Source organism: Cervus canadensis, chromosome 11 (assembly GCF_019320065.1).
Source record: "Cervus canadensis isolate Bull #8, Minnesota chromosome 11, ASM1932006v1, whole genome shotgun sequence".
Lineage (NCBI taxonomy): Eukaryota > Metazoa > Chordata > Mammalia > Artiodactyla > Cervidae > Cervus > Cervus canadensis.
In genome coordinates this window covers 45,585,966-45,588,183 of record NC_057396.1, presented here as the reverse complement: position 1 = coordinate 45,588,183, position 2,218 = coordinate 45,585,966, and the positions used below count along the sequence as shown (strand labels likewise).

At 44.5% G+C, this 2,218-nt stretch overlaps 1 protein-coding gene across 1 annotated transcript; it reads right to left on the bottom strand.

Annotated features, from left to right (window-relative positions):
* Nucleotides 1-772: 772 nt before the first annotated feature.
* Nucleotides 773-1,731, bottom strand: LOC122449312 (olfactory receptor 52R1-like). The gene has a single exon (XM_043480838.1). It carries the CDS (start codon nucleotides 1,727-1,729, stop codon nucleotides 773-775), a length of 957 nt encoding a protein of 318 aa, XP_043336773.1. The 5' UTR covers nucleotides 1,730-1,731.
* Between the last annotated feature and the right edge of the window lie 487 nt (nucleotides 1,732-2,218).

Genomic DNA, 2,218 nt, shown 5'->3' with positions numbered 1-2,218 from the left:
TGTGAGAGTTGGATTATAAAGAAAGCTGAGTGCCGAAGAATTGATGCTTTTGAACTGTGGTGTTGGAGAAGACTCTCAAGAGTCCCTTGGACTGCAAGGAGACCCAACCAGTCCATCCTAAAGGAAATCAGTCCTGAATCTTCATTAAAAGGACTGATGAAGCTGAAGCTCCAATACTTTGGCCACCTGATGTGAAAAACTGACTCATCAGTATCAGGAAAAGACCCTGATGCTAGGAAAGATTGAAGGCAGGAGGAGAAGGGGAGACAGAGGATGAGATGGTTGGATGACATCACCAACTTGATGGACATGAGTTTCAGTAAGCTCTGGGAATTGGTGATGGACAGGAAAGCCTTGTGTGCCACACACAGCCCATTGGGTCGAAAAGAACTGGACACTGAGCTACTGAACTGAACCGAAATATGTGCAACTATTTGTATGTTACATATACCTCAATACGGACTTCCCTGGTGGCTCAGATGGTAAAGAGTCTGCTTACAGTACAGGAGACCCAGGTTCAATCTCTGGATCAGGAAGATCCCCTGGAAAAGGAAATGGCAACCCACTTCAGTATTCTTGACTGGAGAATTCCATGGACAGAGGAGCCTGGCAGGCTACAGCCCATGGAGTTGCAAAGATTTGGACATGACTGAGTGAGTTTCACTTCACTATACCTCAATAAATTTGAAAAAAAAATTGTGACATTCTGGCAAACTTTATGCATTTATATTATCAATGCCTTAACCGTGGGGACTTTGGGGTGGTTAAAACCCTATGCTTTGAGTTGGGAGTCATTTCTGCAACAACCTTGAATAACCCTGTCCCTGATCTGTTTGGTTCTAACTCCATAGATGATGGGGTTGAGCATGGGAGGTACCAGGAGATAGAGAATAGCAAACATGACATGTACTACTAGGGGCACATTATGTCCAAAGCGGTGGGTAAGAAAAGTAAAGAGGGCTGGGATATAAAGAGCCAAGATGACACAGATATGGGAGGCACATGTGCCAAAAGCCTTGAGCCGGGCTTCACCTGAGGGTAACCCCAGAACAGTTCTCAAAATTATTACATAGGATACACTGATGACGATAATATCAAAGCCAACCACAAAGAAGGCCACAAAAAGTCCATATGCACGATTAACTCTAGTGTCAGCACACACCAACTTCAGCACAGCCATGTGCTCACAGTATGACTGGGGGATGATCCAATTAGGGCAGAAGCGCATCCTGGACACCATGAAGCAGAAAGGACTCACCCACAGCAGCCCTCTCATCATCACACCTGCCCCCAGTTTACCCACGACAGATGGGGTCAGGATACTAGAGTGATGCAGTGGGAAGCAGATAGCCACGTAGCGGTCCAAGGCCATAGCCATGAGCAACCCGGACTCCACAGAAGAAAAGACATGGATGAAGAACAACTGGATGAGGCAGGCATGGTATTCAATCTCATGATCATGGAACCAGAATATGGCCAGCATTTTAGGTTGTGTGGAAGTGGAGAGGACCAGGTCAGTGGTAGCCAGCATGGCCAGAAAGAGGTACATGGGCTCGTGCAAGGTGGGATCAGTTCGGATTACATGAAGGAGAGTGATATTGCCGACTAGAGCCACAACATACATGGCACAGAATGGAAAGGCAGCCCAAAACTGGGAATTCTCCAATCCTGGGATCCCAAGCAGGATGAAGGACACCGGATCAGAAGAGCTGTTCCCTGAAGTCAACATCACAGGATGGTTAGTGTTTCTCCATTGGGAAGGTGATCTAGTCTCTGCAGGTGATCGCTTTAAAGTAAATTATTATTATTATTGATAATCCTTTCGATGGAAGAATTGAATATAGGGCAACTGGGCTTAATGGTAAGCTACAATGAATTCAGCTATTTTAATATATAAAATTTTGTAATATAATACATTGCTAACCTTAATTTTCACTCATATTTATGTCCTTGAAAATAGGGTCAGAACATACTAGTTGCAAGTACAATATTTTATAAATTTCGAAAGTAGAATCTGCTGAAGGAAAACTATCTTGGAAAATAATGTCATAGTACTTCTTTCCCTCTGTTCTATTTATAACCAACAACCGATTCACTTAACCTTTCTCGTAGATCCCTCCATCACACTTGGGAAGCCCTGCCTCAGGGAAGCAGTTGATTCACTACATCTCACCAATGAACCCATTCCTGGGGACCCAGGCTCTGTGGATGTGGGGAG

What these genes read in the sequence shown, in the direction of transcription:
- LOC122449312 (XM_043480838.1), bottom strand. Translation starts at nt 1,729, where the DNA reads ATGTTGACTTCAGGGAACAGCTCTTCTGATCCGGTGTCCTTCATCCTG.